Source organism: Filicampus tigris, chromosome 3 (assembly GCF_054856515.1).
Source record: "Filicampus tigris isolate MCC_2025a chromosome 3, RoL_Ftig_1.0, whole genome shotgun sequence".
Taxonomy (NCBI): Eukaryota; Metazoa; Chordata; class Actinopteri; order Syngnathiformes; family Syngnathidae; genus Filicampus; species Filicampus tigris.
The window spans coordinates 8,739,962-8,756,824 of NC_141219.1; the positions used below are offsets into that span (position 1 = coordinate 8,739,962).

A 16,863-nucleotide genomic window follows, 5' to 3' on the forward strand; every position below is an offset into this window, starting at 1 on the left:
GCAACTTTGATGTGATTTTCAGTCGACAGAAGTGACAAAATGGCCGCCCCCAGACATGGCTAAAAACAGGTGGATTAACTCTTATTCCACAAAAACAATAGTTATCAGAATGCCTTGTTTCAACTCGTGGGACTGCATAGAACATATTCTTGAAAAAAAAAATGTTTGGGTTGACTCATAGTCCCCCTTTAAGATAACTGTCTAATATTATGACTTAGATCAAGATCAGATCACATTTTATGGCCAATTTATGCAGAGACCAATGTAATTCCAAAAAGATCACATTCATGTTTTTGCAACTGTATGTATAAAAGTAAAATGGGTACAACAACAACTACAAAAGTAGCACACAATGTTGTTTAACCTCATTATAAAACAAAAAAGGAAGTTACAATATTTGGTAGTATTCATTCATCAGTATTACACTAATGGTAAAAGAGTAACATGTTGGAAGAAAGTTGGAGTACTTTGGAAGGTCAGTTCTTAACATAACTTGAAGCAAGGTGAGCAAAAAATGTCTTTTGTGCAGCCCGCATCTGATGAGATGACATTTTTACTTTACTCTCCTGCCAAATGGATGCAAAATGTGCTGATGCTGGTGGATTTCCCACCTCCCAGTAACGTCTCTTCTGCAAACCGAGTCTGGTCATGTGACACCGGAAGTTCTTTGTAATACCCATTTGTGTGTCGTCACTCTCCACAGGATTGGTGCCAGCAGCAAGCTGAGGGTGCTGACACTGAGAACCAGTAGGTACACCTGAGTAGAACGACATACATTGGAAACTCCATGAAATACTTACATAACATGCTTACTTTCCACAGCCTCGTATGAACAGAAATTCACACGTTCAGATCGAAAATCGTTTTGTGGTAGTTAAGAGAGTAAACTACACAGACTATCCACAACATTAGGGGCAAATCTCTCACCTGTGATGCAGTGCAGCAACAACATTCACAATAAAGCAACCATTATACATCTCTTGTTCCATTTCCCATTGGGTCGTGTATGTGGATAAAATGTTGTGCCGCTTATGTCCGTGGTGTACGCCGTCAATGTTCAAGACCCCACTGACCTCTCTGGAGATGATGCCGGCACGACGAGCGCGGCTGCTGAGGACAAAGGAGAACTCGCTGACCTGCGCCAGGCCAGCGGAGACGATCCAGCGAATGTGACGAGAGCTGGGCGGCAAGATCACATACAGCACCAGCACAGCCATCATGAACTGAGATAGAAAGAGAAATAAAGACGGAGGAGGCCTTAGGAACAGGTAGCAAAGCGAAGACAAGAACTGGACATCAAATGTTATTACCTTCAAGATGACAAGTGTGAGTGTGAGTGCCACCAGAATGGTGAGTTCATACAGTACAAATGAAGGGAACACATGGAGACCTGCAGCATTAAACAAATCCCTGTTACTATCGACGTCGTCGTCATCATGAAGTCTTAAATTGATGAAGGGTATCTGACCGACTGAAGCAAAGAAGATGATGGCAAGGAAATCTTGAATTGGCTCAAAGCATCCCTTAACTTCTGCGGTGACCATGTGACCCTGGGAGGACAGTAACGCTCCGGCCAGGAAACAGCCTAACTCCATTGAAACATCCAGAAACTCTGTAACCTTAACACACAAGCATAGAAACAATAAATAAACACAGTGGCCACTTCATTATGAACAATCTTGGGATCAACCACTCAGATTCACATTTAAGCTGAATTGGTCTGCCTGTCTATGCATTTCTTAACATTTGTGGTAAACTGTAAACAGCTTTCACATATGCAAATACAGGAGCACAACAAACCGTTAGCATGAAAAAAACAAAAGCTGCTATCCCCAGCACCAGGATCTCCTTGTTGCCTTTGCTCTCGGTATGCAGTTTCTTGTAAAAGGGGCCAACCACAAAGGATTTGAGCAACACACAGAGGAACATCACGACAGCCAGAGACATCAGGACCTGCACCAGCAGTTTCAGTACATGGAGGCTTTCGAACAGGAAGCTGCAGTGCGCAGAAGGGAGATACTGGTTTTAAAAACGCAGCGCTCGGTGGAGGAAAAACTTGAGGTAGAGGTAGAAAATTACCTGTCTGCGTTTTCACTTTGCGCCTGGATCATAGTGGGCATAACGGCAATGATTAGGCCGAGCTGAACGTCTTGCATCACTAATGTCCCAAGGAGTACACTGCTGTAGTCAAGGTCACCTGGATCACACGCAGACGCACACGCAACAAGTCACATGACACTTCCAAAATGCTAACCACATGACCAGGTCCAAGCTGTTTTTAAAATGAGTGACTATTTGCACATAAACATTCAAGTTTATGAATTTGAACATTAAATATTTGTCTTTGCAGTGTATTCAATTGAATATAGGGTAAAAAGTATTTGCACATCATTTGATTCTGTTTTTAAGTGACTAACTCGGTTAAGTCGACTAGTGATAGACCGATGTGTCTTTTTCTGGGCCAATACCGATACCCATTATTAGTAGTCGAGGGAGGGCGATAACCGATATTTGGAGCTGATATTCATTTGCTGTAAAAGTGAAAATATGACCATCAAAATTATAAATCTTAACTTTATTGAAATGCCATTAAACATGTTTGTTAAAACAACTTTTCAACTTGTTGAGGTTTTGTTAATTTTAAACATATACAGAACAGGTTGCTTTGGGTTAAAAATCTTAACAAAAAGTTCAGGGAGCTTTCATCTGCATGTCTTGAGATAAATGAAAAACTAAGAAACTAAATAGCTTTTCTACAGTAAATAGTTTTCCAAAATTTCAAAACAACTGAAATGTTAAACTTTAACTTATTTTTGTTCTAATTTCTAACAAAAAAACAAGTGCAAGTAGTTTCCAGTATCAGCAGCAAAATTATAAAGCTAAGGTGAACATTTAAATAAATACATAAATAAAAAGTACCCTTAAGTTAACCCTGTTTTAAATTGATCTCTTAAGCGGTATCTCACTGAGCGGTGAATGTAGCGAATTTGGGTTTTTTTTCGTTAGGGTTCATCAAATGTTACAAAATGTGGCAAAGATGTTCACAGACAGTAAAAAAAAATTGTCTGAACATGTTCAAGATTTCTTTACAACAAGAAAGACTAACAAGCAACAACTGTCCGCGCAAGTCTTTGCAACCTCTTGCAACATTTTACTAACCCTGACAGAAACCCAAAATTTGCTATGTTAGTAAGCGTTGGCCGCTCAGTGAGACACCAGCTATATGTTTCCTCTCAAATTGCCATGACAGTTTGGTCGAATTTAAAACATTTTAGGTCAGATTGACACACTAACCTTCCTTCTCTCCTCTGCTCCCTCCTGCTAAGAAACGAGACACTAATGGGGTGCTGGACAGGGACAGACACGTGGCTATGAAGACAGTCTGGATGGGTTGAATGTGCAGCACTTGTCCCCATAACAAACCGCTAACAACCATAAGCAGACACAGGTAGCAGGAACCCTGAACTGATGTCTTCCATACCTGCACACAGCATGGACACATATACTGTCATATTATTACACATTACATTGCACATCCTTGAAAAAAACAAACTGAAGTCCCAGTTTGTGTTTACCTTACGAAGGCGCTCAGGTGAGAACTCCAGTCCTACCACAAAGAGGGTAAAGAACACCCCGAGTTCTCCCAAAGTCTCCACTTGGACCATAGACTGTTGTACATAAAAATCAGCATTTTCAATGAACGTAGTGCAAAACTTGTAGTGGCAGACACACGGCCACAAACGCACACCTTGATGCTGTTGAGACCAGATGGTCCAAGCAGGACCCCACAGACGATGTATCCAAACATGGGAGGAAGACCCACCAGGGTGCACATCCAGCCACAAGGTAGCGACAACATTACCACAGAAACCAAATCCTACACACACACAGATTCAAACATAAAGGAATAAAAACATTTATAATACACACTCAGAGCACTGGATTTATCCTGAACAATGCAGGACTTTGTATACCCACGTAAAGTGACATATCAGGTATATTAAGATAACAAAAAACTTGATTTCTTTTGTTTGCATTGGACTTGGCACAGGAGTGCCAACAATATTTTGGCCATGACTGATACATCTGCTGTTCCTTTGATGGAATTCACCAGTTTTGCTATTTCCGCCTTTGACAAATTTGAAAATAGGGATGTCCACTTTTGAACAATTCCTCTGGAAGAAAAAGGGCTTACCTTGATAAAATGATGGTCTGCTCTTGGCATTGTGGAATCCCGGGGTTTGGTCAGCACATACTGGTTGTTTTGCGAGTCAATGAGCATGCTCAGGCCCAAGTCGTCTTCCACTTCCCTCTGACTTGATTTGTTTTTTCTTTTGCCACCATTCTCGTCATCATCCTCCACTCTCAGCACCGCTTCTACGTTCACCCCTTGCATCTTATATAGCAAAGAGTGGAAGGAGGAAACATCGCAGCCGTCCAATTATATTACCTTGAAACTGAATTCTGTTCATATTGAAAATTAGAATTTATCTGGAGAAAGATATATGATCTGATTTGTATTTTGGTTGCTTTGGAGATTCCAGGGACACTTTCTAAATGAGAAGTCCCACAGTAGAATTAATTCTTAACCTGCTTGTTGTTGTCAAAGGCATGTTCTTCAATCTCCTCTTCGAGTCGGTCTGCTGCCTTCCTGACATCCTCCAGGATCCCATCGACCATGGACAGAGTCTTATTCCGGGCAAGGATGCTCTTTACAGCCTCCTGGTGGTGCTTCTCCGCAGCTACCAGTTCAACATACTCCTCCTCCTCCTGGACGATTAAGTCAAAGACAGGAGCACAACATGATAGATGACGATAGACATCCTAAAGGTCATTACAGAAAACAAGCAAGAATTGTGGTGTAAAAGTATAAGTCAAAAAGTCAAGAGGCACAAGACAAACAGGAAACATGATTTCTCAGACTATGGTGTAAAGCCTGAACGTATACATAGGTCAGAATTAAGCAATCGAGAAAAATGCCACATTTCACATTCGATACTTGATAAACTCTCACCTGACACTTTACAAGATACATTTGTACAGCATTGATGAGCTCTAATACAAAAGCCGTCTCAATAATTCACAATTTTAAAGATAACAAGTACAATAAACTGTGTTTTTAATTGAGATTGTCAGAGAGGTTTTGCTTTAAAAAACATTATAATCGTGGTAGTTGGCAGGGATGGAGAATTGCCCTGTATTATATATCATTAAAATGTGCAAAAATAACGTAAAATACCCTGTATTATATATCATTAAAAGGTGCAAAAATAACATCAAATATGTGCACTGAGCAGTGTCCCTACTGTTGTGGTTGTCACTTTTCCAGATGGACCATTGATTGAGATGAAGTAATAATATGTCAACTTTTATAGATTGATAGAAAGTCCACATTGTTTAGGTACTTGCAGTTATTTAATGCATTGGTGGGGGGTTTTCTGTCCGAGTTTGAAACGTCCTACTGTGTAAACGGTCTTTGAATCCACCACGTCTTGTGCTGAAGCGCGTCATGTCAATGTTTACTTCTTACTCTGTCTCTGTTTGAACCACAATGGTTGTGTCACAAGCCAAGAACATGTCACAGGTGAGCCAAGAAGTGATCCACCCACTTTTGCTGTAATAAATGCATTCTCGGGTTTTAAGCTTGCGATCGCTTGATAGTTCGAGTCCCTACTGGCATATTAGATTTTACAAGAGTATTTATAATTCCATTTGTACCACTGGATGCAATAGATAAGTGCGCAGTCTTCGGTGAATGTTCGACAAGCCGGCTCAAAATGTGCACACACAGTCGTTTGTAAAAAGCAAATAGTTATAGATAAATTACATAGCTGTTACGTGGCAAAGTACACATCCAAACTCTTATTTATTTATCAAAATCAAGCCAGTCCCTAAGGGAAGGATTTGAGCGCGGGGGGGTTTCGCATTCGTTACGACGGCAACCCGTCAGAGTTGAACGGTTTTTGCTGCTTGCTATAACTTCATGATGTGATCACCTGTATGGCTGCTTCCCTGAGTGCCTCCAACCTCTGCTTGCTACTCTCCTTCATGTTCACCACGTCCCTGTAGTCTCCCTGCAGCACCCGTTGCAGACTTTGCACCGCCTGGAATACCATGTGCTCGCTTTCGTTCAACTCCTTCTGGAAAACTTGCATTGTGTGCAGCTGAAGGAAGTCAGAGATGCACTTAGCTCAGCAGAACAAAAACAAATTACAAAAAACTACCGGTAATCACATTGTTTGTAAGAGGGTACTGTATCTAGAATTTTGAAGGTAAAAATAATTTCAACAATATAATACAATTAGGCACAGTCTTCTACCTGAAAGTGACGCTCAGATTCTGAAAGGGTTTGGTTTTTCTTAACAGAAGATGCGGCTGCTGCCAGCTTATTTACGACCACGTTCTTTCGGCGGAGGAGGCCACCCAACCACAGGCAGTTGTTGGCCAACCAGGCTTTGTCCCGCGAGGCCACGCGACTACGCTGCCTCTTGACGGCATGTTGGGCCTTCTGGTCTGCCCGCTGCACAGCAGATACCACAGGCAGGCCAAGGCACAGAAACAAACAAACAATCTGCATCCAAAGAGGCTATTCACTCCTGACTAGTGTGTGTTGAGGAGATGAGAGGAACAGGCCTGGAAATGGGGAAAGACACAATTAAGAGAAAGTTTCAAGAACATGTCTGTCATGTCACTTGAAATAATCATTTTTTTGTTCCACAGTGAAACCAAAATCCTGGAATGAAGTAATGACACTAACAATGTTCGTCCTGCAACCTGAAACGGTCCTTCATTGCTCCAGAGTGACCACTGGTCTGTTTTGGGGTTGTTTTGTACAAAACTACCCAGACAGTTGGGTCAAATTCACCCAAGTAGTGGATCGGTCCATTTTTGATCCAAAATTGTGTTACTTTTAACCCAACTGTTTCTAGAGTGTACAAAACAATGAATATTTAAGTAAGGTGTGGTTACAGCTGCTCAGGTTAAACAACAGCTGTTTGTACAGCTGATGTTGGCTTTCATGACAGCACCACCCAGGTATTAGGTGCATTTGACATGAGTGGAAATGGCAAGTGTTTGGATTCCTGTACATGATGTACATTTTAATACAGTGGATTAAACTGTCAAGATCATCCATTGACTGTCCAGTAATACTGCACATAACCCTTCAGCATTCCACCATATCTAATAAGTTGAACTCATTGCACAAGCTGCTTCATACCTTAGTGAGCATTAGCAAAGCTAAGTGATGTTAACTTTCCAAAGTGCAGCCACGTCCTTCCTCCAGTGGCTGGAATGCTGTTTGGGTACTGCTGCTGGTTCTGGAGATCAATAGCACCACTGTCCACAGGCTGTAGTGACAACACGTCATGTAAATATCTTGCCGTCTGCAAAATTAACTGGTCCAATGTATAATGTCACATTTTGAGGACATATATCAAACATATGTAGTCATTCGGTCACAATCCTTTGTACGGACTGCATCGTATGAAAATCATTACAGTATGTCAAAAGTGACTTGTTCAGAAAGACTTGCTCATTTTGTTGGGATAGTGGAAGAGGAAGAGGAAGAGGAAGGAAGGTATTACAATGTACCGGTTCTTTAAAAATGTTGAGAGAGGCAGTGACCAAAAATTAATTTATGTCGATCGAGAGAAAAGAAAGGACCATGGATATGACTGCGGTGTGGAGAATTTTGAATGTGAATTACAATATTAACACGAAAACACGCAATGACAAATAATGTAATTTGCTATAAATCATTTGTTCTCAGCGTGTTTGGTGGACATCAAGTGGCCCAGGAGCGAAACCATTGACGTAGCAACGATTCCGTATGTTCAGCGAGTATGAGCGAAAAAAACATGCAATTAAATAAAATGGGAATAAATCGTGACAGATCGTACCATCATGCAATGATGACCATGGAGCACGGGAGCCGGTGAAAACACATCCCATTTGACCAATATCCAGTCTAAACACATACATAAGGCAACAGCTACCTGCGAAATCTTTTGCACCACGACTGCTGTATAAGCCGGGAACAATCAGCTTGTTGTATCGCACCGATGGCTCCCCCCCCGTCCAGTCGTGCCACATTACTCAATGCATGCAGCCTTCCAGCAACTCACTTGGCCACCAACTTTAACGTTTACTTCCGTCCACCAGCCTCAAGGAAAAAAACAACAGGGGTGCTGGCAAAGAAAGGACAATCGCTCGATCAGTCATCCGGGTAGGTATACATTTTCCCCCCACGACAAGGTTTTGACTTTTGAGACCTCATTATTATTTGATACGTGGTTATACAGTTGTACCTGTTCCCTTCTCGGGGGCTGTCAGACCAGCACGATCTAGCTGAGTCAACTCACATTTAGTGTCCTGACACACGAAGCTAAAGCTAACCGAACTGCCGTTAGCATCCATCAATACAAATGAACTTTTTAGAGAGTGCGTCATTAGTCCATCGCTTTAATGCGATAATGGAGCAAAGAAATGGCCCAAACCCACGTTACTCTCGAATTCGGGTGTGTTGTTTAACTTTGAGCCATCTCATAATACTTCCGAAACAGTTTTCTGCTTCGGTGGGTATGGGAGTTGTAGTTTTGGTTTTCTCCCCGGGCAAGTCAAGTGCCTGAAACTGGTACGACCACATTCACGTGGGTTTATCTTGTGCATTGTATATAACTTCAAACTTCATTTGAAGAATAGTTGTCGAATCGTAACATTAACTAAAACCGAATAAGACAACCTACCCCAAATCTGTTCTTTTATTATTAACGTATTAACGACAGCTGCAGATTCTCTCTTCAGTGGGTGTTACTAACAAATATTATATATACAGTATATATGAATAAATAGAGGTTCCCATTCTACTGAGGTAAGTTTTATGTGAATACGGTCCATTAGGTTAGCGCAAAACTAGACGTCAAGTCACACAGCATCTGGACTACACATCCCATGAATCCACTGTAAACAGTAGTGCAGTTCTTTGGAGCATGCGCAGCAAGACTAAATAGATATGTTGGCCAAAACAGCGGGTGATAAAATGGTAGGTACAATTCAAAACGCGATACCAGAACAAGTGCTTCAAAATGCATATGCTGCAAATGCCCGTTCTTTATAATGTGAGGTTTTGCTAAAGAGTTGACTGTTATGTCTTTAGCCTTGTGTCGCATTGGATGGAATATGATGGAAAGGGAAGGTCAGTGGTTGGTATATTTGGAACGCGCACAACAGCACTTGTGGCACGTACCTTTCCCATTTTTGGTAGCTGATGCCCCCTAAGCCGCTCCTCCGGGTCAGGAGACCACTCGAGGGAGCCATTTGATTGTGTCACAGTGAATGTGCCGTTCGATCCCCGCGTGGGTCGTGTCGGCAATTGTGCAAGACTTGTAGTGGATGACCTTCTAGGTTAATTTAGCACAGTGTAATAATTCTGCAAATCATCGGGACGTTGTGTTGACGCTTTTGGAACTCCTTCAACCTTTAACGCGCACAACCCTGCGCTGTATGACTAGTTTATATGAAGCAAACTTTGCTTGTAATCAAACAAATTTGTAGCCGTATGCCACATCCTTAAAGTAGGTTTTCCCACTGTTTGTTGAACTCATTAATGTTGCATTCATCTGGCTTTGTGGTTACTCAATTGTCCTTGGTGTGGATTGTTCTTCCAGCACAAGTTAAAGTCATCACAGAGAGACAAGGTTCGGCAGTTCATGTCCTTCACACAGGCAGGAGAGAGAACTGCTGTGTACTGCTTGTCACAGAATGACTGGAAACTAGAAGTCGCAACGGACAATTACTTCCAGAATCCAGACCTTTACTATAAAGAGTCCATGAAAAATTCAGTAGACCGCAAGAAGCTGGAACAGCTCTATAACAGATATAAAGGTGAGCATTAGGATCCATGCGGTGACATTCTCAAGGTCTGTTTACAGTGGTTTGATCACACTTCTGTTCTTTTTTTTTTTTTTTTGCAGATCCCCAGGATGAAAATAAGATTGGCATTGATGGAATCCAGCAGTTTTGCGATGACCTGACCCTGGACCCGGCGAGTATGAGCATATTGGTGGTAGCATGGAAGTTCAGAGCAGCTACACAGTGCGAGTTTAGCAAGAAAGAGTTCCTGGATGGAATGACAGACCTTGGGTAAGTAATAATGAAATGCGTATTAAATAATGATTGAGTAATGTTAGTTAATTACTCTGTTTCAGGGCCTTACTAATGTTTAGATTTAGGGCTGTTCGATTTGGCATAACAAGAAAATTCCGATTATTTTCTCTCAAACCCGATTTTACGATTATGATTACGATTTCTTTGTAAAATAAAAATAATGAAAAATTAAGTATTTTGAATGTCTTTTATTTAAACTGAATTTTTCTTTCTTTGAACTCAGAATGCCAGTCAATTTAACTTAATACACACAGAACATTGGGATTGACAGCATTTTACTTACACAATAGATTTCAGATCTGTTCTTAATTAAACCAATAATGAAAGAAGAAAGTGCATATACCATCTGAAACGAAATCATCAACATGAGAGAAGGTAGACAGTCAAGTCTGTAAACCAAACAGTCTGTCAGCAAGTCATTTTGCCAACCATTTGCCAAATCATTTATTAACTAAACGCTCACTTGCCTGAGCAAATATCAAAATCGCCGGTAGCCATGGATGTTGTTGTTATCGGACTGCGCGCTCGGAGCAGCGGAAATGCAGAGGAAACTACGGTGGCTTAGATACACCAAAAATAAAAAAATCGAATGTGCAGATTTGAACGTTTTTAACATTGTTTTTATCCAGAAAATTCGGTTTCGGTTCAAAATCGCTTAATCGAGCAGCCCTATTTAGATTACAATACTTCTATTGGCAAAATCTATTATTTGTCTTTATTCTTTGCAGCTGTGACACTCCTGACAAACTGAAGGCCATCCTTCCCAGACTAGAGCAGGAGCTGAAAGACAGCGGGAAGTTTAAAGACTTTTACCAGTTTACCTTTAATTTTGCCAAGAATCCTGGGCAGAAAGGTTTAGGTAAGACCAAAAGCAAAATGATTTTTATCGAGGTATCTGTTCAGACAGATTTCATCCCTCATTATTAATGTTTTAGAGTTAGAGATGGCTGTGGCGTACTGGAATCTAGTCCTCACGGGTCGTTTCAAGTTTTTGGATCTTTGGAACAGATTCCTGCAGGTGAGTGGAGAAAGTTGTCATCCTTTTTTTTTTTTTTCTCCACATCAGCAATTCAAATTCACTTATGTTGAATGAAACATCAGATATTTTTTCCCCTGTTTGGTTACTGGCTGCATTCAGGAGCATCACAAGCGTTCTATCCCCAAAGACACATGGAATCTCCTTCTGGACTTTGGCAATATGATTGCAGACGACATGTCAAACTATGACGAAGAAGGTGAGATGATGAAGTTGAGATATTTAACATGCACGCCGATGTCCTGACTGCTCCTCTTGTAATATATTATTTTCTTCAAGGGGGGTGATTCACAGGGCATGCCTTTGAATAAATTACATCGAAAATTGGCACATAAGCTTAGGCTAGATGTAGCTAACTTTTTTTTTTTTTCTCTCCTCAGGGGCTTGGCCTGTTCTCATAGATGATTTTGTGGAGTTTGCACGACCAATTGTATTGGGGGGCAAGAGCGGCATGACATAGTATTTGATTCATGCTTTGAATGGACTTTATTTTCTCAGTTTTGCTTTTTTTGTGAATGATACTTTTTTAACACATAAGCCAAAAAGACATCCTCAGTAGTCTGGTCTGCAGAGTTGCCGAACGTTGAGCCTGCATAAGATGCCTGGTTGTTCGTGGATGAAGCTGCACCAAGATGTTTTTTATGTCGACTTCAAGTGGACTTCAGAAGTGATGGTCATCCGGTACTTGGCATTTATGGATAAACATTCATCATGCTGCTGCGGACTTGGCTCACTGACCTAAAGCTTTTGCACAACAAGGGGGGACAGCAAGAGTGAGCTTTTGGTGCAGCATCAGGTGCCGTCTTCCTTTTTTCAGTGAACGGAACAGGACATTGACTCATGCATGATTCTGTGGAGTGAGACAGTGCCATTGACCATCTCACTGACAATCACAGTGAGAGCTGAGCAAAATGTGCACTTGCTGTCAGTGTACGAGTGTTTTGGGTCATGGTGATTATTTTAATTTGCTTTTACAATTAGTAAAATGGTGATTCACGTCTCAATGCGGGACGAGTTAAATATCCAGCTCTGAATTTTGTACTTGAATTTGACAGTTGGTCAAAAGAGTATGCATTTCGAGAGCAATACCAGCAAAATTACAGTAATTGTCGTACTGTATCTAATAATTAGTATTTGTTCCTCAATTGCATCCCCTTTAAGCACAACTGCTTTTTATTTTGCAGTAATTTAAGCAGTGTGTAAGTCGGCACATGAACCGTTTTCTAATGCCCTGAATGATGACTTGCCAACTACAAATTGCACTGATTTACTCTATTTTGCAAACTTTGATCACACCAAGCTGCTACATGTACATCAACATACAATCCGTCAGTATTTTTAAATGTATTTTGTTTACACTGTTTGAGGTTTTAGTTTGATACTAAAAAGGCATTTCAGAAAAAGGTCACACTGACATTTTTGCTGCCATCTAGGGGTGGCTGTGAACAGTACAATGCCTCGACTGGTCTGTACAACGCCTGTTCGGAAAGGATAATGTCACCCCTAGTTGTTTCCCACCTGTATAAGTTATTTTATTTTACTGCAATATTGCACTGCTGTCCTCACAAAGCTGACAACTTGTATGATCTGTAAACCTGCATTGAATGTAAATGCTATAAAATTAATTTTATTCACAGTGAGTGACGCCCATGTTTCACAGCACCAGGTTGTTTGTGTACTTTGGTACACAATGTGTACTTTTGGTACACCGTAGACTCATGCACATAATTGTCCTTGTCAAAATATGCAGATGATGTGAAACCTTATGTAACTGATTGCTGGTGACCTCATTGCATGACTGTGTCTCTAGAACAGGAAAATGACATCCTAAAGATGGGCGATGCTGTTACATTTGGTACCTGTCATCTGTTTCTGGTTACCCGAACAAGTTTTACATGGCAAAGGAAAGAGATTGTTACGTCCCAAAGGTGAAATTGTTTTACAAAAGAATGTTAATAAAGCATGTGTGTGAACTGGATTAAGACATTACATTTAGTGGTGGTCAGTTCTACTATGTTTGATATGACTGAAATGAGCATGTAAGGCACAAATGTCAAACTCAAGGCTCGGGGGGGGCCCCCTCCACATCATTTCATGGGGCCCGCGAAAGCAAATTATTTGTATCAACTTCATGTTTCTTGCTAAAATAGCAAATTGTCTTCACTTTTACAAATGTTGATATAGTTCAAGGATATTTATTTACCAATCCCACTTTTTAAAATACAGTAAATGTATAGTAATAATCAGAGCTGGGCATTTTACAAAAAAATTGCGGTCCGTTTATCGCCTTCGGGCGTCCGTTTATCCGCCATTTTGTCGAGGGAGACGGCCACTCAGCCATGCCGCCATCTTTACTCTTATTTTATGTTGTATTACAGCTGCGTCTGTTGCATTAACATGATATCATTGTTACGAGCTAAAAGGAACTTAACGCAATCGCTTGACGTCAGTCAAAGTCATTATTTGATTTACACGCAGTGATGATGAATAGATAGATTGAAATTTCTGAGTGAAATACCTGACTTGACTGATCTCTGATGAATGTGTCCAATAGCAGTCATTTACAGTGTGTTCTCAGTAAATGTTCTAAAACTATTTATCCTTTATCAGACAGCAACGCTATGCAAATATTTAGCATAGTCTCTGCAATGTCATCTGATAACACATTCCTAAACTTTACTGTACTAGCATACAGACAAAAAAAAAAAAGACTATCAAACCTGTTTATTACAAAAAGGGCATCATATTATCGTATCAGCTGTCATCGGGCCAAAACTTTGTACCCCCCCAAATAGTCACTTTTCAGGAAACCCCAAAAATGGCAAGTTTGTTCAACCATTGGCATTGCATCGTGAAAGAGAGCAAGCCATTTTCAACACTTTGGATTGGGCAATGCGTAGAATAACTCCCATGCATATGGACTGACCAATAATATAGATTTTTGAAAAAACATGAAATTCACCAAAATGTGACTTATGAGGTTTTGACCCGACCCGACATTGGACTGACATGATTATTTCCTGTCCCTACATTTTCCTAGAATTTGTTTCTGTGTAAGCATTTCAACATTTTGCATTCATTTTCAGTTTTGCAATTTCTTTCCGATTAATGATTTAACAGAAAATGATGCATATTGCTGAATGAGAAGCACTGCCAAACACTGTGTGTATTTGTGTGTGAGAGTCCATGTCTGCTCAGTAACAGTTGTCTCTTATCCGGTTGCATTCCGATTTCATGTCGTCATCATCATCGTCAGAGTCATCACAAGCTCTTGTGTTAATGCTTTGTCTCCCGTTACTTTAGATGTCTAGGTGTACAATCGAATGGTAACTCATAATTGTGTGAGGTGAAGAGATTATAGAGGAGGTTTCAAATACATTTGAGTATTTTGTTAAAATGGTAAAATGAAGATATCAGTTAAGCTTGCTAAAGAGCGGAACATCCGGGCAGCACAGCACGCAAGTGTAAATGGCCTGTTTGAAAATGTCTGTAATAGTGTGTTAAGGATTAAAGTCAGCTTCGGTGACTGATTGGTTGAACTGAGGATGTTTCATGCTTACTCTCCTCCTCCCATGGGGAGGGGTGGAATATCAACAAGGTCCAGCACCAGTTGACGTGCAGCACATTAGCATCTTTTACAGTGCTTGCATGCCCCATCACTAGCCCAAACCGAGCTACTGGTCTTTTAAGCTACAGAGCCAAGGGGATTGCCTTTTTAGGAGACACCCGATTCCAGTGGCCGTATCATGGCCAGCATAAAGAAGCTGTGGATGATAACATGAAACTTCGATGCGAGTGGCCATCCTTGAAACATAAGAACATAAAGTGCATTTCTGCGCACAATACAACTGACTTGGACTTGCTACGGACAACTGGTGAAAAGCTAGAAGACGGCTGGGCTGCAATCATGGGAACCTGGTAAAGAAACAATGACGATAGTGCTGTTGGCTCTGGATAATGCTTTGAGGGAAATTTTGCAGTGATACCAGGCCAAACCACTTCGTTTTGTCTCTGAGTTCTCTGGGTAGGAGAGAAAAGCTACAACTGAAAAACTGGACATTTATTGGAAGTTGTGATCTGAACATCAAATCGCAGTGCCATGGAGAAATTCAAGGCAGGTATGGTACTGGGTGGTGCCGGTGATGCCTTGGGATTCAGAAAAGGCCACTGGGAAAGTTGCCCATCAGGTAGAAAAATCCAAGAAGAACTGGTGTCCAAGGGCGGCCTGGGAGCACTTAAACTGGACCCTGATAACTGGCCGCTGAGTGATGCAGCCTTAATGCACATGACCACTGCAGAGGCACTTATAACAGGTATGTTTGGGATTCGTCTCGAGTGAGAATAACAGTTTCTAATTTGGAGTGCAATTTACAGATGAAGCACCTCATTTTTGTATGAGACAATACTTCTGAAAGGAAACCATTGCAGACCACCCACCATCCTTGCAATCACTCACCAAAATCTATGTACAAACCGTTACACACTTTGTCCTCACCCGAATGTCATCTTAAGCCTTGCAAAGGATGGTAGTAAATTTGCAGGTCAGTGGAGTTCAAAATAGCATGCAAAAGCTTAGCTCTCGCCCTTGTGAACAATAGCTGGTCAGACTCTGCTGGTAACAAGGCAACAGTAATATGGCGATGACATCTCTTGAGATTAGGTATTCCACATTTAGCCACATCCTGGAATGCCAGCACATGCACATACGCACACGTACGTAAGCACGCACAGCAGCCAGACTGAAACATTAGACCATATTACTGGCAGAGCTTCCATTTTAATCTCTTGACCAGTGGTTGTGTAAAGTAAAAGCAGCAGAAACAGATGGCTCAAAGCATTCTTGTCGGCTGAGGCTAAACTTAACCCACATCAGCGACACTCATCTCCTCTTGCGTGCCAATTATGAATGGCTCAGAATGACTCTGTTTGTCTACATGCAGATTACTGGTGTCTGGAGGACCTTTACCGTGAGCTGGTGCGTCTCTATGTTGAAGCCATGGTGTCTCTCCAGGGTAAAAACCCCGATCCGGCTACAGTGGAAGGCTGTGTTCACCTCAAACCTGACAATTTTCTCCTCGCTTGGCATACGCCCTTCAATGAAAAAGGTCTTTGGGGATTGGGGATGTTTCTCTTACTTAGTAAAATGTAGTTTTCCTATTTTGAATAAATGCGGAAGTACATATGTCTGGCCAGGTTCAGGATTCGGGGGCGCTGCTAAGGCCATGTGTGTGGGTATGAGATACTGGCAACCTGACAGACTAGACAGCCTAGTAGAGGTCAGCATTGAAACTGGCAGGATGACCCACAATCATCCCACAGGTGATCTAGCCACAAGATAATTTTTTTTTTCTTAGCGACGAATTCAAAAATATTAAGCATTATGTTGTATGTTGTTCACAACTGCCTTTCAGGGTTCCTGGGTTCCCTGACAACAGCACTGTTTGCGTCCTATGCAATCCAGGGAAAACCACTTGGGACTTGGGGCCGTGAGCTCATGAAAGTCATCCCTCGTGCTGAGGAGTACTGTAGGAAGACCATACGCCATATGGCAGGTAAGACTAGGTTTCTGTTTGTGTTTAAAAGATTAGCGCTTTGAAAGACACAGTATGACATAAGGAACCAATGAATGGGGCATTGTGTCATTTGAAACCTAGTGTGCA

At 41.3% G+C, this 16,863-nt stretch overlaps 3 protein-coding genes across 11 annotated transcripts in view; 2 read left to right on the forward strand and 1 right to left on the reverse strand.

Annotated features, from left to right (window-relative positions):
* slc9d1 (solute carrier family 9 member D1) overlaps positions 1–16,863 on the reverse strand; it is a 25,524-nt gene continuing 8,661 nt past the window's right edge. For 3 of the 6 annotated variants that reach the window (XM_086024792.1, XM_086024794.1, XM_086024793.1), the window contains 14 exons: positions 7,220–7,349; positions 6,320–6,633; positions 5,997–6,164; positions 4,591–4,770; positions 4,196–4,396; positions 3,749–3,877; positions 3,576–3,668; positions 3,295–3,481; positions 2,080–2,197; positions 1,801–1,996; positions 1,469–1,619; positions 1,311–1,390; positions 1,074–1,223; positions 1–757 (listed from right to left, as the gene is read on the reverse strand). In XM_086024792.1, coding sequence (XP_085880918.1) covers positions 647–757; positions 1,074–1,223; positions 1,311–1,390; positions 1,469–1,619; positions 1,801–1,996; positions 2,080–2,197; positions 3,295–3,481; positions 3,576–3,668; positions 3,749–3,877; positions 4,196–4,396; positions 4,591–4,770; positions 5,997–6,164; positions 6,320–6,577 — 2,022 coding nt within the window. In that variant the 5' untranslated portion in view covers positions 6,578–6,633; positions 7,220–7,349 and the 3' untranslated portion in view covers positions 1–646. Of the gene's footprint in view, positions 758–1,073; positions 1,224–1,310; positions 1,391–1,468; positions 1,620–1,800; positions 1,997–2,079; positions 2,198–3,294; positions 3,482–3,575; positions 3,669–3,748; positions 3,878–4,195; positions 4,397–4,590; positions 4,771–5,996; positions 6,165–6,319; positions 6,634–7,219; positions 7,350–7,901; positions 8,577–16,863 lie in introns of those variants that run through there. The other 3 variants (XM_086024789.1, XM_086024791.1, XM_086024790.1) reach the window with 3 other exon arrangements.
* On the forward strand, positions 8,044–13,181 carry dcun1d2b (DCN1, defective in cullin neddylation 1, domain containing 2b). Of its 4 annotated transcripts, none has more exons than XM_086024800.1 (7): positions 8,044–8,227; positions 9,669–9,885; positions 9,975–10,143; positions 10,896–11,026; positions 11,103–11,185; positions 11,306–11,402; positions 11,584–13,181. In XM_086024800.1, exons 2-7 carry the CDS (start codon positions 9,711–9,713, stop codon positions 11,661–11,663), a joined length of 735 nt encoding a protein of 244 aa, XP_085880926.1. In that variant the 5' UTR covers positions 8,044–8,227; positions 9,669–9,710; the 3' UTR covers positions 11,664–13,181. The 4 variants fall into 4 exon arrangements, with proteins under 4 accessions (XP_085880926.1, XP_085880925.1, XP_085880928.1 ...); XM_086024799.1 differs by lacking the exon at positions 8,044–8,227 and adding an exon at positions 8,978–9,043; XM_086024802.1 differs by lacking the exon at positions 8,044–8,227 and adding an exon at positions 8,978–9,043 and having other exon boundaries at positions 11,103–11,184; positions 11,294–11,402.
* The window catches only part of adprhl1 (ADP-ribosylhydrolase like 1), a 3,279-nt gene continuing 1,329 nt past the window's right edge, over positions 14,914–16,863 (forward strand). Inside the window, exons 1-4 of the mRNA XM_086025960.1 lie at positions 14,914–15,516; positions 16,144–16,308; positions 16,397–16,522; positions 16,615–16,755. Coding sequence (XP_085882086.1) covers positions 15,303–15,516; positions 16,144–16,308; positions 16,397–16,522; positions 16,615–16,755 — 646 coding nt within the window. The 5' untranslated portion in view covers positions 14,914–15,302. The remainder of the gene's footprint in view (positions 15,517–16,143; positions 16,309–16,396; positions 16,523–16,614; positions 16,756–16,863) is intronic.

Excerpts from the sequence above, each read along its gene's own strand:
- dcun1d2b (XM_086024799.1), top strand. The coding sequence starts at position 9,014 with ATGTTGGCCAAAACAGCGGGTGATAAAATG. Across the intron at positions 9,044-9,668 it reads AAACAGCGGGTGATAAAATG|CACAAGTTAAAGTCATCACA; the intron begins GTAGGTACAATT and ends TTGTTCTTCCAG. Across the intron at positions 10,144-10,895 it reads GATGGAATGACAGACCTTGG|CTGTGACACTCCTGACAAAC; the intron begins GTAAGTAATAAT and ends TATTCTTTGCAG.